This window comes from Salvia splendens, chromosome 21 (assembly GCF_004379255.2).
Source record: "Salvia splendens isolate huo1 chromosome 21, SspV2, whole genome shotgun sequence".
Lineage (NCBI taxonomy): Eukaryota > Viridiplantae > Streptophyta > Magnoliopsida > Lamiales > Lamiaceae > Salvia > Salvia splendens.
The window spans coordinates 22,402,723-22,420,122 of NC_056052.1; the positions used below are offsets into that span (position 1 = coordinate 22,402,723).

At 42.2% G+C, this 17,400-nt stretch overlaps 2 protein-coding genes across 2 annotated transcripts; both read right to left on the reverse strand.

Annotated features, from left to right (window-relative positions):
• Positions 1-7,651: 7,651 nt before the first annotated feature.
• On the reverse strand, positions 7,652-9,206 carry LOC121783306 (UDP-glycosyltransferase 88B1-like). The gene has a single exon (XM_042181335.1). The coding sequence runs from the start codon at positions 9,133-9,135 to the stop codon at positions 7,711-7,713; it is 1,425 nt and encodes a 474-aa protein (XP_042037269.1). The 5' UTR covers positions 9,136-9,206; the 3' UTR covers positions 7,652-7,710.
• Positions 9,207-10,143: 937 nt separating this feature from the next.
• Positions 10,144-15,706, reverse strand: LOC121783310 (protein SGT1 homolog). Its single transcript, XM_042181342.1, has 10 exons — positions 15,453-15,706; positions 14,727-14,796; positions 13,333-13,457; positions 11,837-11,969; positions 11,471-11,567; positions 11,303-11,368; positions 10,941-11,079; positions 10,779-10,855; positions 10,557-10,661; positions 10,144-10,451 (listed from the first exon to the last, which is right to left on the reverse strand). Exons 1-10 carry the CDS (start codon positions 15,613-15,615, stop codon positions 10,344-10,346), a joined length of 1,083 nt encoding a protein of 360 aa, XP_042037276.1. The 5' UTR covers positions 15,616-15,706; the 3' UTR covers positions 10,144-10,343.
• Positions 15,707-17,400: the final 1,694 nt, after the last annotated feature.

A 17,400-nucleotide genomic window follows, 5' to 3' on the forward strand; every position in this document is an offset into this window, starting at 1 on the left:
TGTTTAGTACGCACCCCATCACTACCCCCCCCCGAAGGGCGAAGTGAATCACTTCGGCGAAGTGAGTCACTTCGGCATTCTGGATAAAGGCAAGGGGGAGGCTGATGTCAGGGGACGTGCCTTGCACGTGACTGCATTAAATGCGACAGTAAAATCCGGCCGTTGAATCCTGAAAAGGTGGGATTCGAAACGGTGCGACGATTTTGAAATCTTCGCCGAATCTGATAAATACCTCCTTTCTTCATCATTGAAGCACTTTTGCGACTGCTTCTTCTGCACTCTCTCTTTTTTGCGAAAATTCTCTCTCCGCTTTCAAGAATTTCTTCAGACTTTCTTCACCTTCAAAAAGTAAGAAAAATGTCTTCTTCTTCTTCTTCGGAGTCGGGTAGCGGTAGGAGAGGCGGTAAGGGGTCTTCTGGCCGGAAAGAGTCCGGGGAGAAGACCGTAGAGTATTTCCATAGTATTTTGAGTAAGGATACTGTGATATCCCTACCCGAAAAATACTTTTTTCCTGGGGGGAAGGCGGTGGTACCTGACGGTGATCATAGGGCTGACTCCCCGCCGGAGGGTTACGCCACCGTGTACGAGGCCTGCTTAGAATGCGGGCTTCGTTTCCCCCTCCCTTCTGCCTTTATAGATTTACTAGATTTTTTTCAGCTTCCTTTAGGCCAGGTGACTCCGAACTCTTGGAGGCACTTGTCGGCCTTCGCTGCCGAACTCCGTAAGTTAGGAAGGGATTTGTCTTTGAAGGCGATCCTTAAATTCTTTCAATTTAAGAGGAAGGGGTCTTGGTTTTACTTGATCCCTGTACAGCCCTTTAGGGCATTTTGTAAAACGAAGTGGCCGAAGTGGCAAAACCGCTTCTTCTACTATGATAGGACCGCGGCTCCTAGTTTTCCCTGGAGAGGGCCGAAGTCCGTTATCCGTCATCCTCGGCCTGAACCGTTGGACGAGCTCGATGGCGAGCTCAACAAGATTCCCATAGTTAGGAAACAATACACGGAGTCTGAGCTCGTCAAGGGCGACGTCGTGTTCGACATCTCGTCTTCGGACGAAGAGGCCGAGGGTGAGGATTTCTCTTTATCTTTATGCTCTACTGCTTTAACGAAGAAAATCTGACTTTGTTGTTTTTTTTTTTTTTTTTTTTGTTTTTTGACAGTGAACTTGCTGAATAAGGCTATCCGAAAGTCCTCCGAGCTTGTGGAGCCGGAGAGGCAGAGAGCCCCTCGCTCGGCGTCTGAAGCCGAGAAGAATCCGAAGAGGCAAAAAACCTCTTCTTCGGATCCGAAAGAGCCGGAGCCGTGTTCGGCTAAAGGGAAGGGGAAATTTCATGAGTCCCCAAGAGTGCCGGGGAAAGACCTGGTCATCTCCGAGGTGGTTGCAGACATCCCGGAACACGTCCCTGAGCCTTTTCAATGGCCGACGAATTTTGTGGAGGTAAGCTTTCTGACTTGGCTTCTTTTCCACATTTTTTGATGGCCATTCTGTTGAGTTTTTTCCTTGTTCATCTTCAGAGAGCCAAGCTCGTCTCCGTGGAGCTCTCCAAAGCATCCCACGACTACGAGGAGATGCAGAAGAAGTTGCATCTTGCTCGTAGTCTGGCCGAACAGGCTGAGGCCAAATTTGAGAGGGCCCGAGCTGCTAGGATCTCGGCTCAGGATGAAGCCCGGTCAGCCAAAAACCAGCTCATCATCCTGCAAGAGCAGACGAAGCACCGGGAGGCTCAGAAGGAGGCTGCCGCCGTGGCTGCCCAGGGGGAGGCTCTCTGTGTTTACACGGAGAAACTCTTTTTGAGCGGCCAGTTCTCGGCCTTTGTCGGTAGTCTGGTAAGGCTAATTACCGATAAGGGCGAGCAGGGGGCCGACGTCGTGCTGCCTCTGTACAGCCGAGAGATAGCAGCTCGGCTTCAGAATCTGCCGCTCCTTGAGGAGCTCGCTTCATCCTCGGTCCTGCTTTCTGCAGACCGAGTCCGGAGTTGTCGAGCTGATCGGGACGAGAACCTGGAGGCTATCTTTGCCTCCGTGGGACCCGTTTCACCCGCTTCGACTTACAACGGAGAGGGTGAGGCCGAGCCGCTGGAGCAGGAGGCCGAAGTCGAGCGGGCCGGGCATCCGGAGAAGGAAGCCGATCAGGAGGCGGAGGCGAGGCCGGCAGGATGCGAGGCCGAGGCTGAGGTAGCTCAGGAGAAAGAAGCTGAACCAGACCGAGGAGCCGGAGACGAAGCTGGCGGAGTATGATTTCGTCTCCCTTCTCTTAGTCTAGTTTCTTCCTCGTAAAATGGCCTTGAAGCCCTCCTAGTGTAAAAATTTTCCTTGTGAATGAAAAATTCTCTACACTTGTCTTCGTATAGCTTTTCGTACTCGCCTTTATTCCTGTTGTATTTTACTATCTGCTCGGTACAGCTGCCGAACTAATATAGCTGCTTTGTACTCAAGGAGATGGAGATACTTCACTGGAAACGGCTGTACTCTTCGGCTTTAGACGAAGCTGAGAAAAGAGCTATAGCCGATCAGACGAAGAATGACGAGCTTCTGGCTCGTTTAGTGAAGCTGGAGGCCGATAATAAGGACTTAGAGTCCGATAAGAAGGATCTGGAGGCCGAGCTGAATACGACCATTGCTGAGAGGACTGCGTACGAGGATTACATCCGTGTGCGCGGGGGAGTGACCATATCAGATGTTCAGAGTCGAGTTGACGAACTGTGGGAGGAATATCATGTACTCCGGAGCAACAATGCGCTGGAGAGCTCGGCTTGCCAACAAGTTGTGAAATCATTACGGCGCTGGGCTTCTCGGTACGACATCATTCTTTCCCGGCGTCCCTCAATCGAGAGATTCCTTAGGCATTTCCCGCCAACAGATGCTCGCACTCCAGATCAAGCCTCTGGTTCCCTTGTTCAAAATCCTACTCCAAGTCAACAACGAACTCCGGAACAGCCGGAAACGTCAAGACGAGAACGGGCTCAGGAGCAACCGGAATCGTCAAGACAGGGACGGACTGAAATTCGCCGAGGAGTTGTGACTATGAGCGAGCAAGATCAGCAGATGCTTATTGCAGAGACTCTTCATCGCCGAGGGGTTAGAGCTTCTGGGGCTCGCGGAAGAGGTGTTGGGTCGAGGATAGCATCTCGTCGACCTGCTTATTCTTCATCTGCTCGGAACAACCGAACTCGGCTTCCAGAGGATTTTGTGAATAGATGGCTCAACTTTAGCAACCCTGGACAGTAGAATAGTCCTTTGTAATAGCGTAACGCCATCTCGTAGGGTAGCGGAGTTGTGTGCCGAACAAGATTTGAAAAATGAAATTTTGTTTTCGCTTCTAACACTATGTATTTACAGCTTAGCGAAAAAATTTCATCGTACTTGTCCTCGGTCTTATGAAGTAAACTTCTTTGACCGGACTTGGTCCTTGGTCTTATGAAATAAACTTCTTTGACCGGACTCGTCTTTGGTCTGATGAAATAAACATCTTTGACCGGACTCGTCTTTGGTCTGATGAAATAAACATCTTTGACCAGACTCGTCTTTGGTCTGATGAAATAAACATCTTTGACCGGACTTGGTTTGTGTCCTAATTTGGCGAGTTTTATCGCTCGGATCGGACTTTCCGTTGTCCTAATTTGGGGTATAGACATAGTAGGACCGATCTATCCACTATGCAAAGCCCTTGGCCTTTTATGCAATGGGGTATAGACATAGTAGGACCACTACCACAAGCTCCTCGGCAAATAAAATTCCTAATCGTTGCCGTGGACTACTTTACGAAGTGGGTGGAAGCTGAACCATTAGCTACGATAACGAGCTCGAAGGCATTGGATTTCGTCTGGAAGAACATAGTGTGCCGATTTGGCATACCCCACATCCTCATCTCGGATAACGGGACTCAGTTCACCGACAAGACGTTCAAGAATTGGTGCCAAGAACTGAATATTCAACAGCGGTTCACTTCGGTCTCTCATCCACAAGCAAACGGACAAACGGAGGTAACAAATCGTATCCTGGTGAAAGGGTTAAAAGCTCGGTTAGAACAAGCCAAAGGACAATGGGTAGAAAATCTCCCTCAAGTCCTATGGTCCTACCGAACTACACCCACAACCTCCAACGGTGAAACTCCGTACAGTCTTGTGTACGGCACTGAAGCCGTGATTCCGGTAGAGATCGGCATACCCAGTCCCCGAACTCTAAATTTCTCGGCAGAAATGAATGACGACGGACTGAGAGCCGAGCTAGATCTTGCCGAAGAAAGAAGAGAATTGGCATGCATAAAAGCAGCCAAGTACAAGGAGCAAGTAGCCCGGTATTACAACCAAAGGGTGAAGAAGCTGCAATTTCAAGTGGGAGATCTCGTCTTGAGAAACAACGAAGTAAGCCGAGCAGAAAAGCTGGGCAAGCTCGAACCCACATGGGAAGGTCCGTATCGGGTGTCAGAAGTCCTCGGCAAAGGGTCTTACAAATTGGCTCACATGTCAGGAGAACAGGTACCCCGAACATGGCACATTTCCAACCTCAAGAAGTTCCATTTGTAAGAGACAGTCCGGTCAGTCAGTCTTGAGTCCTGTTCGGTCAATGTGCTTTCTTTGGTTTGCTTGGTCTTTGTGCTTTCTTTGGTTTGCTTGGTCTTTGTTTGTCTCTGTGCGTTTTGTCTGTGTGTTTTGTCTGTCTCTGTGCGTGTCGTCTCTTACAAATGTTACTGAGGTATCTTGTTCTTCGAAGGCTGATCCCCTTCTTAGAACATATACAAGCCAACGATTGTGAGTCAAAGCTTCTAAAGAGGATACAAGACCACAATTCAGCTTAAACAAGCAGTTCGTCTAAAACGAGCTGCAATAAGCCAACGATTGTGAGTCAAAGCTTCTAAAGAGGATACAAGACCACAATTCCGCTTAAGAAACAAGCACTTCGTCTGAAACGAACTGCAATAAGCCAACGATTGTGAAGTCCAAGCTTCTAAAGAGGATACAAGACCACAATTCGGCTTAAAAATCAAGCACTTCGTCTGAAACGAACTGCAACAAAAGTCTGATTCACGCGATAAAACTTGCCTGAATTAGGACAAGGGAAAGTCCGATCCACGCGATAAAACTCGCCGAATTAGGACAAGGGAAAGTCCGATCCCCAAATTAGGACAACGGAAAGTCCGATCCGAGCGATAAAACTCGCCAAATTAGGACACAAACCAAGTCCGGTCAAAGAAGAGTTCACTTCATAAGACCGAGGACAAACATCAACTTACCCCGTACCTTCATCCAGAATGCCGAAGTGATTCACTTCACTTTTCGGGGGGGGTAGTGATGGAGTACGTATTAAACAAGCCCATCAGCCTAAAGCCCAAGAAAGAGTATCAGTTCGGCATGACTAAAGAGTTCAGTTCGGCACAACCAAAGAGTTCGGCCCCAGCCTACAGCTCGGTAAAAGCCAACCAATCAAACTCTGCTCTCAGGTCGGCATCAAGCTCTACTCTCAGATCGGCAAAAGCTGCTCGGCAATAATTCAGCAGTTCGGTCTCAGTATTCGACCGAACTAGGAGATAGTGGACTCATGCAGGATTTCCACCTCCACTACACCCACGATCTATTTAGTGGTGTCAAGCAGTCATTAACTCATGCAGGATAGTGGACCCATGCAAGATCGCCACGATCTCCACGACATCCACTACCTAGTAAATGGTGCTGCATGCCACGATCTTGGTTCAATGTATAAATAGAACCTAGATCAGATAGATAAGGTTGAGTTCTGTTAAGCTCTCTAGAGATAAAAAGATCAAATAGCAAGTCTGTATTGTAAGCTGTAGAAAACAGATCAAGCAATACAACTCTGCCCTCTTTTCTTCCCGTGGACGTAGATTTACCTCAGTAAATCGAACCACGTAAATCTCTGTGTCGTAGTCTTTATTCTCTACTAGCATTTACTAACATCAGAAATTCGCGGATTCATCAGTCAACATGACCAAGCTTAAGCATACAGCATACTAGCTAGTAGTAGTAAATTACTACACAAAGATAGCAAGAGAAATCAAGAGGAAAAACATGCAAACACAGAGCGGTGCATCTTATATCTATAAGAAATGAGTTATTCATGTTGTGAAAGCATGTGAGATGATCAAAGATTTTAATATGCATTAACATGCATGAGGAAAAGGATATATAGCATGTGAGATGATCAAAGATTTTAATATGCATTAACATGCATGAGGAAAAGGATATATAGTGGTTCTTACAAAAGATCTGCATCACCGTTAAGTTTCTCATCCTTTCACAATTAACCTTGGCAACGATTAAATAACTGATGGATCCTTGTCAACAAGTACTCCGTCGAATCACAAACAAAACCGACCGTGGAAATTCATAAAAAAACCTAGATTAAACGGAGCAAACCTGTAACGTCGTAAATCCGATCAATACCTGAGATTAATCGGATTGGGATTTGCTGGACGCTTTTCCGATTTCTTCCTCAGAGATTTACTTGTCATAGCAGGAGCATTGAAGTTATCGGCGATTTGAGAGGCGCACCGGCTTAAGGCTCAGTTGGTCAACAGTTTTGACTCGATAACGATGTGGGGGCGGGACTCTTGCTCCTGCTCCTGCTTTTGCTTGCCCCTCCAATTTTTAAATAGATCATAAAAGTAAGTGAAAATTGCTATTTTAAATTAGTATAAATTTGATTGGCTTCAGGTTAGGCCATCCACAACGCTGTTCTTATACCGTTCCTAAACCGTTCCTTAAACCACTATTTGAGGGCCCCACTGTACTTATTTACTCCATTCCTTAACTAAGGAACGGAACCTGCAACCCTCCGTTTATTATCCGTTCCTTAACTGTTCCTTAAATTACTATTCATTCAATTTCATTTTTTATTTTTATTTCCAACCCAATTCAATTTAAATAAACACACTTTAATAAAAAATAAACACACTTTATTAAAAAACACACAACATTAAAAAAATTAAAACTTAAACTTAAAAAAAACAAAAAAAAAACACACACTTCAACGTGGAAAAATAAAAAAAAGGTCATAATACCGTTGCAAAAAATTATATTTTTTTTATTAAATTTGAATTTAAAAAAAAAAATTAATTATTGCTTCAAAAAACGAAACCCACTCGCGGGGCAGCGAGTGGGCTTCACGCGACGAATGGGAGGCCGCCACGTCGCCTCGGCGCGTGGCGGAACGGGTCGTGCCGCGTGCCGCGGCAACGACCCACGGCACGGCATAGGCACGGATCTGCGACGGTTCGGAGGCTGCAACGCTGGTCCTTGGCGGGACCGTTCCGGCGGCACGGTATCGGCATCCGCAACGCTGGAGTGTTGCGGATGCCCCAGTGTTGCGGATGCCCTTAATACCATAACTAATCATATTAGAATCTTTGCATATTTCGATATTTTAATATTTTTTTCCACCCCTATAAGACAACTGTATCCCATGTTCGAGCTGGGCCAGGTTCTTGTGCTGGCAGTTTCAGTTTCAGCTCGTCTGCAGGCTGCTTCGGTTGTTGTGCCACTGTTTGGAAGGGGCGAGTGATCTGTGATCCACCGACTCCCTATCACTCCCCATCCTATCTCTCCCCCTTGATTTATTTTATGTTCTTGGTTTTCTAACTAAGCCTCCTCTTCACAGATTGTTGTGACATAAATTGTTGCTTATTAGCTTGCATATATAAAACATTGTCCAATTATTTGAATAAGAGAAAATAAAAACCACAAAGATTAACAAACTAAGAACACAAAGCAGAGCTCCACAAATCCACCATCTTCCCGAGCGCCGCAACCGAAGATCCCCCATTCGCCATGGCTTCCCTCGCCTCCACGCTCTTCTTCGCCACCTCCATCCTCACCTCCTCCGCCCCCTCCATCAGCTCTACCACCCGCCTCTCCACCTCCTCCGCAGACACGAACCCCTCCTCCTCATCCTCCACCACCCTCACCGCCACCTTCATGCCCTCCACCAACACCACCCTATTGAAATGCTGCTCCGCGTATATCGGCCACGCCGCCATCGGCACGCCCCCGCATACCGCCTCCAGTATCGAGTTCCACCCGCAGTGCGTCACGAAACCCCCCACCGCCGCGTGCCCCAGCACCGCCACCTGCGGCGCCCACGACTTCACCACCATCCCCCTCTCTCCCGTCCGCTCCACGAACCCCGCCGGCAGCAGCTCCTCCAAATCCGGCTCCGGCGGCTTCAGAAACCGCCTGCTCTTATCCTCCGTCGGCGGCGACCTCACCACCCATAAAAACCTCTTCCCGCTCCTCTCCAGCCCTACCGCCAGCTCCCTCAACTGAGCCGCTGATAACAAACCTAAACTGCCAAAACATATATAAACTACACTCTTACTAGGCTGCTTGTCCAGCCATTTCATACACTCGACCTCATTGTACTCTTCGCGCTGGTTCTCAGTGTTCAAGAGTGGTCCCACGCAGAACACTGGCGGCGTGTTTCCGCCAGGGTTGCATTTCCCTTCCCGGATTGCTTGAAGAGGCTTTGCCTCTAAGCTTTCAAATGTATTGACAATCAAACCAGCCGAGTTGGGTATTTCAATGGAGAAATCAAGGAAGTTTTGATACTCTGACGATGTCCGGTCGAGCATCGGCCTTATCATATCCGATGAAGGGATGGGAGGGACGCCGGGGGTATGCAGAAGCTGGTTCATGTCTTTGAAGCTTTCGGTGGTGGAGTTGTGGATAATGGGGAAGTAAAGGAAGAAGGCAAGGACGTAGGCGCCGGAGGTGACAAAGAAGTAGGTGGGGATATGGAACTCGGCGGCAATGGGGAGGGAGCTGGTGCAGAAGAAGTCGATGACGAAGGCGGAGATGGGGGTGGCGCGGGAGAGGGAGGCGAGGGCGGAGCGGACGTGGGGGTTGCTGAGGCGGAGGAGCTCGAAGATGACGGCCTCCATGGAGGGGAAGGAGAGGAGGTCGAGGGAGATGGTGGGGAGGTGATGGAAGGAGATGGAGGGGACGGTGGCGGAGATGTGGCGAACGTAGTCCATGGTGGAGCCGGTGTTGAAGGAGGGAGGGGAGATGAGGACGGTGATGGATAAGGAAGGGTGGTGGTGGAGGATGAATTTGCCGAGCTCCACCATGGCTACGAGGTGGCCCATTCCTGGGGATGGGTAGAGGATTATTGTTGGATTTGTCATCTCAACTTTGTGATGCTAAGCCGTACTCTCACTCATACTCATTCCTCATATTAATATCAGTAGACAGAGACGCGTGTCAAATAAAGAAACCACATACCATACCTAATTGATAGTATAAATTACTAGTATCATATTAATAATAGGATATGCACCGCAAGTCTGCACAACACAAATCCATTGTTAAATGAACACATTCCTTGCAATCTAATTTCCACCAACCAGTATCCATTAGTTGGTTGTCTATTGCTATGACTGTTAAGCGAACAAAACAGTGACATGCGTGTGCGCGTTGCCAAAGTAGTACAAAACTGTTATGTGTCTGTCTCGATAACGGACTTGTCAGAAAATTCAAAATAATACTCACACAAGTTTAAAAGTTCAAAACGACTATGTAACAGAGTATTTTGAGACAAAGTTTCTATTCTCCCGTAAAAAAATTTATCGCCTTGGAGTAAATATGAGTGGATTAACTATCTCACTTATAAAATTCTACTCCCTCCTTCTCTAATAATTTGTCAACCATTTAATCAATCCGGCACAAATTTTAAAAAATTTAATAGAAAAATTTAATAGAAAGTGGATTGGAAAGATTAGTAGCGTATGAGTCATAATTTTATATATTACTAATTTCATACTACTAATAAAATGTGAGTGAGAATGAGTTAGTGGAATGTTTAGGGTGTGAAAGGTGATAAATTTTTAGGTGCAGACGAAAATGAAAATACGTGACAAATTTTCAAAAATGGAGTGAGTACTGTGACGAACTTGTGTGATGGAAAGTGGTACTCCCTCGAAGCATTTTTTGTATTTAAGTAAAAAAAGAAGAGAATAAAGAAGAAAAATGAAGAAAATCAAATAAGAGGGAGAAAATGTGTTGCTTCTTGCCAAAAAAGGAAATGATTCAAAGTTCAAACAGTGGGACCATACTAAAAAGAATATGACGCCGCTACAAAAGACAAGGACGGAGGGACTAATTTTCGTGGAGGAAGGAATATTACTACACAAAGATAGCAAGAGAAATCTAGAGCATAAACATGCAAACACAGAGCGGTGCATCTTACACATATCTATAAGAAATTCACACACAACTCAAGTTTGTGAGGGCAGAACGATCTCAAGTTGGATCTGGGAAAATATATAAACAAGTTCAATCACAATCTGTAACTAAGTTATTCGTGTTGTGAAAGCATGTAAGATGATCAAAGATTTTAATATTCCCATTTCTTCAACTCCATACCGTCAGGAGGGCTTCCTTCTACCTTCTTGCCGCCCACTTCTTTCCAGTTTGTCGATAGGACCGTCCCGTTTGACTCAACCTGTGGATTAGGATTGGCACCAGAACAAAATGCATTAACAATGATGCACGATATCAACAGCCAAATTCGCAGAAAGAAAATAAGGAAAAGGATAGCAGTTCTTACAAAAGATTTGCTCATAGCTCGTTTTGTGTCTTCGTCAGCATCAAGGTAAATGTCTCTGAAAAATTTGTTCAGAGCTGCATCACCGTCTAGTTTCTCATCCTTTTCCTGATAACATATAACAAGAAAATAAATCACGTGATCGAGGAGCAAGGATGTGCAGGCATTTGTGAAAGTTCAAAGCAAGAGAGAACAGCAAGAGTAACTAATTTCCCATTTGCAAACCTCTTTTTTCATTTCAGCTTCCAGTTTATCCCAATCTACTCCTTTCGGTTTGGAGGAAGGATAGGAGGGTTTGCTGACTGTTGAACAGAAGAAGAAAGTAAGGCTCGAACTTAAGTTCCATGCTAACTACAAAAGGAAAGACATTTCGGGAAAGACATCTACCTGATGATACAGTAGCTTTTTGTACAACTGCGACGTCCTTGTTAAATTCTAGGGAAGTCCAATTTGTAGAGTCAGCTTTGGCAAGTCGTATTTCAATTTTCGTAGACATGACATTGTATCTACATTTTGCAGGAACTATCTGTTCGACAAGAATATTACATCAAAAAAAAGAGTGCATTTATAATGACTAGACTGCACTGGACTGCCCCAGTAGAAAAAGTTTGCATTATCAGCCTCAAGCCCCCGAAAGATGTTCCTCTCACAATCATGTCACAAAACAAAAAAAGAAATTCCACTTGTCACGGAGAAGTGTAACAAGATATTTGCCAAAGCAGTCTGAATAGCAGCACTCGCTGCTTTACCTTTCCAAATAAGCGAGGCTGAAAACGATATGCTTCTTCACCAGGCAACTCGATGGTCACACTAAGCTGGATATTAGTCAAGGACAAAAAAAAGGAAATGTCATGCACGCAAAAGTTAAGAAACAACTGAAATCAAGAATACAGCAAAACTGCTAGATCAACTCGTACTATTTGTTCACCAAAGTCAATGACAACGCTGTTAGCTGGTATGCCCTTTGCAAATATAGTTACCACCACTTCTTCTGGTTTTTGATAAAATTCATGCCTGCAGAATATGTAAAGAACAATCTGAACTGTGAAGAATGGATAAAATTAAGTCAAATATTATTCAACTTTCTCCACAACTATATCTTACTGAAACAGAACGCATAAATACCAGGAAACGCTTATGACAACTCTCATGGAGTACTTTTTATTTTGAAACAAGTCATCACAATGAGTTACAAACACCCCCCTCAAAAAAAAAAACCAAACGAGAACCAAAAACATAGTAGCTTAATCACATCACTGAATTAACTTAATAATCCCCACTACCTGTATTTTGTTTTGTTGATTGACACTGTATTGCTTGTTCCTTGATTGGCTAAGCCAACTGATGGTAAATTATTAGGAGCAGCAACAATTGGAGCTTTGTCAACTGATCCCTTAGAAAACTCAGCAGCTTCCTCTGAAAAAAAGAAACACTTAACATGTAAATCACGCAGAGTACAAATAAATGTGCACAGAAAAATCAATAATTTACAGCCCAACAGTAAAGGAAAATAGCAAACTGCTAAAGAAATTCACGTCAACAGAATAACAAGATACTGAACCCAAGAATTATAGGTCTAACAATGGTGTCATAAAAGCTTAACTAATTATAGTACAAAAAAGTAAAACTTCACCGAAATCAGCTACGAGCATGTAGAAGAAACATTTCCCCTATCTGTGCTCCAAAAGCGGAGTCGTAACTCGTAACTCAAACTACTGCCATGAGCAGATGATAATCAGGCAAACAACAAGTCAACGACAAAAAATTTGTTACCTAAAATGTACTCCCTCCATCCCACTTTAGGAGTCCCGGTTTTCCATTTTAGTCCGTCCCATATTAGGAGTCCCATATTAGGAGTCGCAGTTAGAATTTCCCATAAATGGTAATAGGACCCATATTCCACTAACCTCATTCCACTCACATTTTATTATAAAACTAATACTCCATCCGTGCCAAGGTAGTTGAGTCATTCCTTTTTGGGTTGTCCCGAAGTAGTTGAGTCATTTTTTTTGGCAAAAAGTCTATCTTTCCTCATACTTTACTCTCTCTTCATCTCTCTTACTTTACTCCCTCCATTTTAACCTTACCACATCAATTTCTTAAATCTCGTGCCTAAAAGAAATGTGTCAACTACCTTGGGACGGAGGGAGTATATAAAAATGGGACCCACATTCCACGATCTTTTTTTCACCAGCTTTCTTTACATTTCTTAAAACTCGTGCCGGACTCAATTGCGACTCCTAAAGTGGGACGGTGAGAGTACAATTTAAGGGCTTGAAACAGAGGCCCACAAGTAGAAATGACTGGCAAATAATAGTAGTAAAGAACCTAATGCATGTGGCATCTTTGATAGTTTTATTAATAAGAAATGCCTCTAAGAGGAAGTTATACCTCCAATGTACTGGCCCACACTCAGCATTATATATAAGAAAATCAAGAAAAAAAGAAACCAAATCATGAAAATATGGATACAGCCACATGCACTACCAGCACAAAATCATAGAAAGAGATCCATGAAGGTAAACTTCATGAGGACTCAAGCAGGTTAGGAAAATTCAGTATCGCGTACAGCAAGTGCGTCGAATTGGCATAGATAACCAGACAGCGAACCAACACGCACTTAATATTTCATGAACAAGTTGAGCTCAATATATGATTGATGGCACTGTGATATTGTTTCTAGAAGCAAATTCACAAGGAATTCGAGTTTAATACAGCATGTAAACATACTAAGACCCGAGAAAGTTCACATGTTAGATGTTCTGCTAAGCAAAAATACCTGCTATGCGCTTGTCACATTCTTTGATAAACTTAGTAAACCTGGAGTCATTAGGTGCCAAGGAAGCACCAGTTTCCAAGGCAGCCTTAGCAGTCTGGTATTCTTCAAGCTCGATACATGCCAAACTATACAAAGAACATAAAATATGCACTTAGATAGATAAATTTAGAGAGTGGGACAATAATACCTATAACATCTAATCACATCTATGATTATATCAAATTTATCAAATAATCATCATTGAGCAATATGTAGCACAAAAACTGACAAAAGTGCAGAAAGTTGTTTTTAGACTCAAACCAAACTGGCCATATATCAAAGGAAAAGCTTAGAGATTATATTTTGGAAAAAAAAATGTCAGGTGATTATTGTATAGTCGGACCCAGTTTTCTGCATGAATAGTGCCTATAACCATTTCAGTATCCTTTTTCTAATCAGCATAGGAAAGTTCACTGTAATAAGCAGACATTTGGCAATGGATACACAATACATTTACTCCACAAAGGTGGTACATGAATTAATTGGTAGGCTTCCAACCAGTTTTACTAGAAACAGCACACTAGAGCCAACCAAGCAGGCAGCCATAAAGGCTGCATTGCTGGCATCTAATAAATGCGCAAGGTGCATACATGCATGGAGGAGTTAGCAGATCTGACTGGTTGGATACCTTTTATTAACTTCCATCAAACTATTTTGAACAAATATAAAGAAAAAAATATCATACTCTCTAGAGTCCATTATGATGTTGCTGAATATAAAAGAAGTTTAGAACAATTGGCACTGTAATAATTAAAACCTTCCCAGATTATCTAAAATATCAAAAAGGCTATTCAGAAAGGATCTGTAGCGTGCTTAAATAGTACGTGTTCCATGTGCAAACGTTTATAAATTGAGTAGGAAAAGAAAATTTTGGGAGGCCGATTTTTATTTTAAAATACAGAAACAAGAAAGCAACTCCAGTCATAAACTCTTGGGATAGGAGTAACTCATAGAACAAACTTAATCTGCACTAAGAATACCATAGAAACAGAGGACCAGAAGAGGGAAGGGGGCTATAGAGTTAAATGCTACTACTAAATTACAACAAAACACATGTGCAGAGTGTTGGTAATTTGATTTACATGCAATGCACTTGTAGAGTAATGGAACAATGCAGGACATTTACTAGTTTTTACATTTACTTTCAACTTCATTTTCGTATTTCAGGAGCACTAGAAGGAATTCCCTGTTCTGAATGAAACTGGAACCATGAATTTCCTAATCAAACATGCATATATCAAATCCATTGTCTTTCTGATGTATAAGTTGACGAGTAATTTAGCTTCCAATAAAGTAGGCATTCCGAAATCATAAGTTCATAACTTTTTAAATTCTAGTCCTCTTATAGAACTCACCCTTTACGCAGATAAGCTTTAGACATTGAATGATCCAACTCAATTGCTTTGTTAGCATCAGAAACAGCCTCTGCTCACCAAATAAATAAAGAACATCACTAATAACCTCATTACAAGCTTTGTCGAATACCAGCAATAAATATACAAAGAAACTTGACTTCTAAATACGACAATACACAATCTTGGACGCATTCAGAATAAATTGATCGTGGAATTTAAACCAGAACAACAGCAATTCATTTGGAATCAATAAGTCATTGCCTTAGAATAGAATCTAGAAATATCAACAGCTTACAACTATCATTATTAACTACGTACAAATTTATGAACTATAGTTGCATCTTTTGAAGAGAATGCAATATCTTCAAGTGCAAAACTGCCAATGCACTAAAAATCCCCAAGGCGTTAACAACCTAATTCTTTCTATCATGTTTCGGATCAACAAACCAGAAAAGATCCCAATTACATTAAAATAAAAATAAACTCCAATAGAGCCGAATTACTTCCCTTTTCTATACACATTTACTGTCCACCACAGCCAGCCCCAAACCATAAACCCTTACCAATAAAAGAGGGCGAAAATATAAAATGACAATTCTACAGTATTGTTGCGTGTGGGCGAAAACACAATCAATAGCACAACTCAACTCCATTAAACTCGGAGAGTTCTCGGAAATTGCAGTATAAACGAAAGATTTGTTAATTTCTTCTAGTATTTGAGATTACCAGTGAAGTTTCGGAGTTTGATATTGGCTTGAGCGCGGTCTGCGAAGAGCTCGGCGGCGGTAGGGCTGAGTGCAATGGCTTCAGTGTAGAGGTCAACGGCGAGCTCGAAGTGGTCATCGATGAAAGCCTCTTTCGCCTTCCTCTCCAGATCGGAAGACGCCATTGATGGGGATTATCAGAACTCGCTCCAAACTGTGGATTGAGTAGTGAATGAAGAGTAGACGACGACTTGCGGAGATATGCGTACAGGTTTGTGTATATCTATGACTATTAGCCACTCATTAACAGCATTCGGTAATTAGTGCAATTTTAAAGGGGTGTAATTGGTATTTTGATACCAAAAGTGCAGATACGGTTAAATCTTGCCAGATTAAAAAATACGGAGTACTAATGGGCTGCAATAAAAATAATTTATTGCGTCATTTTTGTACATCCGCCCTTTTATGTTTTAAGACTAATTATACCTTCATTTTTTGGAGTCATTGTATAATTGTGTAAAAAAGGTCATGTTGAATCTAATGATGCCAGCCAAGACTAAATTTAGTTGTTGCCTTTATTAATTTAGTTTTTTTGCTACAACAAAACGGTATAGTTTTCTTCTCTCTGTATACGATTTAATGATCCATTTTGCTATTTTTAGTTGCTAGCAATTTAAACAACTCACCAGTAATTAGACTTTCTTTATATTGGTTAGCGGTAGTAACATTCTTTATACTCCAGTCCTGGTTAGTGGAAATTTACAGTACATTGAAATAGTAATAATCTTGTTGTTGATCAAGTCACACTTCCATTGGGCTAAATAATGGGCTGGACTTGGGCTCTTTTAGAACAACCCAATTTTGAAAGAACGTAACTCTTATAGACCATAGGCATTGTCAATGGGGAGAAGAGGCTTGATGCCTACATTCTTATTTCTCATTTAACAATTCATATTGATAATAATTCACAGTTCACAATAAATAATTGATATATTAAAGTACTGTTAATTACAAATTAAAACAATAAATTCGGTATCTTTTTATGTTTTTTTCAATGAAACCACAAATCAGATTAGTTGGTTGAATGCCAAATTAGTTTATAATAGTATCAATCTAGAAATTTAAAACCAAAAAAGTACTTGATAGTAATCTATGTATTACAAATAATCCACAAAAGGAGGAGCAAATAATGCCAAAGAACAGGAGTTAGGAGGACAAAGACAGAATCTGTTAATAATTTATGATATCTTGGTAAAGTGGGCAAAGCGAAAGGCTTTCCACCTGCTATGCTATCTTTGGGAATAAAATACTAATAAATTAACATTAATATAAATAAATTAGTGGGGATTAGAATATGATAAACGGGCAAAAGAGGGATCTTTGGATTTGAGTGGGTATATTAGTGTTGTCTCCTTCGTGAAAACCGTGTGATTCCCCACTCTATATATTCGATTTGATGCCTGCTCCCAAAACTGAGTTTTGAGAGACAATAACTTAGTTTTGAGATCATCTCGTTCGTAGACAAAACTGAGTTATGAGCATTGCCCATATGAGTTTGATAAGCCTCTGAATTTTTCTTATCATTGTCTATAACGATTATAACACCTATATATTAACCCCACCCCACATAAATTATTAATTAATTGCTCAATTTGTATTCAAATAGATTTACCAACGGAATATTTTGCCTTGTTAAGCAAATAAAAAAGCTATGTATAGTAGTAGAATTATTTTTAAAAAGCTACGTATTAAGTTAAACAATAAGAATAAAGAAGAATATAGTATAAAATTATTAGGAATGGAGGAATTCTCTAATGCAAATCTCCCCATAATTTTATAGTACAATATATTAATATAGTATTGAAAATGGACTATAAGAGAAACAAAAATCACAATATTTGATATCATATCCATTTATAATGTGAATACTTTTCGAGGACTTTGTTCACTTATTTAAACTATACAATGAA

What these genes read in the sequence shown, in the direction of transcription:
- LOC121783306 (XM_042181335.1), bottom strand. Translation starts at nt 9,135, where the DNA reads ATGACAAATCCAACAATAATCCTCTACCCATCCCCAGGAATGGGCCAC.
- LOC121783310 (XM_042181342.1), bottom strand. Translation starts at nt 15,615, where the DNA reads ATGGCGTCTTCCGATCTGGAGAGGAAGGCGAAAGAGGCTTTCATCGAT. An exon ending in ATCAACAAAACAAAATACAG is followed by an intron (nt 11,568 to 11,836) that starts GTAGTGGGGATT and finishes CATATTCTGCAG; the next exon opens with GCATGAATTTTATCAAAAAC. An exon ending in AAGCTGAAATGAAAAAAGAG is followed by an intron (nt 10,662 to 10,778) that starts GTTTGCAAATGG and finishes ATATGTTATCAG; the next exon opens with GAAAAGGATGAGAAACTAGA.